This window comes from Aureococcus anophagefferens, assembly GCF_000186865.1.
Source record: "Aureococcus anophagefferens unplaced genomic scaffold AURANscaffold_2, whole genome shotgun sequence".
NCBI lineage: Eukaryota > Pelagophyceae > Pelagomonadales > Pelagomonadaceae > Aureococcus > Aureococcus anophagefferens.
In genome coordinates this window covers 1,269,373-1,270,297 of record NW_008705562.1, presented here as the reverse complement: position 1 = coordinate 1,270,297, position 925 = coordinate 1,269,373, and the positions used below count along the sequence as shown (strand labels likewise).

General features: G+C 79.2%; 1 protein-coding gene across 1 annotated transcript in view; it reads left to right on the top strand.

Annotated features, from left to right (window-relative positions):
* Window positions 1-655, top strand: part of AURANDRAFT_61167 (hypothetical protein) — a gene marked incomplete at both ends in the record, with an annotated part of 1,675 nt that extends 1,020 nt beyond the window's left edge. Inside the window, one exon of the mRNA XM_009035170.1 lies at window positions 53-655. Within this exon, the coding sequence (XP_009033418.1) occupies window positions 53-655 (603 nt within the window). The remainder of the gene's footprint in view (window positions 1-52) is intronic.
* Window positions 656-925: the final 270 nt, after the last annotated feature.

Below are 925 nucleotides of genomic sequence, written 5' to 3'. Positions count from 1 at the left end.
CGCGAAGCGCGACGCCGTCGACGCCGCGCTCGCCGCCGCGCGCGACGCCGAGGCCGGCGCCGCGCGCGCGACCGCGCGCGCCCCGGGCGACGACCTCGACGCGTTCATGGCGACGAACGACGCCGAGGCGGCCGCGGCGCGCCGCGCGTCGGCGCGCCGCGACGCCGCCGCGCTCGAGGCCGAGCGCGCGCGGCTCTCGCGGCTCATGGACGTCGCGCGGCCCGCGCTCGACGGCCTCTCGGCCGCGCGGACGCCCGGGGCCGTCGCGCCGGCGCCCGCCGCCGAGGAGGAGGAGGCCGAGGAGGCCGAGGAGGCCGCCGCCGAGGCGCCGGCGCCCGCGGTGAGCGCCGCGCGCGCGCTACTGCCGACGCCGCGCGCGGACGCGCCCCGGGAGCGCGCCGCGGCGCCCATGGCGCCGACGCTCCCGCGGCGGCCGCCGTCGCCGCCGCCGGACTTTGAGACCGAGGCCAAGGACGACGACCGGCCCGCGAAGAAGAAGCGCAAGCGCGCGCCGCGCGGGCCGAAGCGCCCCCCGGCCGGCTACGCGGACGCGGCGGCGGCGGCGTCGCTCGAGGGCGGCGACGCGGCCTGGGTGCCGCCCCAGGGCCAGGACGGCTCGGGCCGCACGGCGCTCAACGATAAGCTCGGGTATTAGTGGCAGTCGTTCATCTCGATCTCTCGCTTTTACTAGCGATGCGTCCTAGAGATAGGGCCCGATGAGGGCCTTGATCTCGCGCGGGAGCCGGCGGCCGTCGCGGTCGAGCAGGGCGGCGACGACCAGCGCGGCCTTGCGCTTGGCGGGGACGTCCGCACTCCACACGAGCCACCCCTCGTTGACAATCACGCGGCCGTGCCGCGCGAGCTCGACGAGCGCCTCGAGGCCGACGGCCACCGCGACCGCGACCGCGCCGGCGTCGTTGTTGAG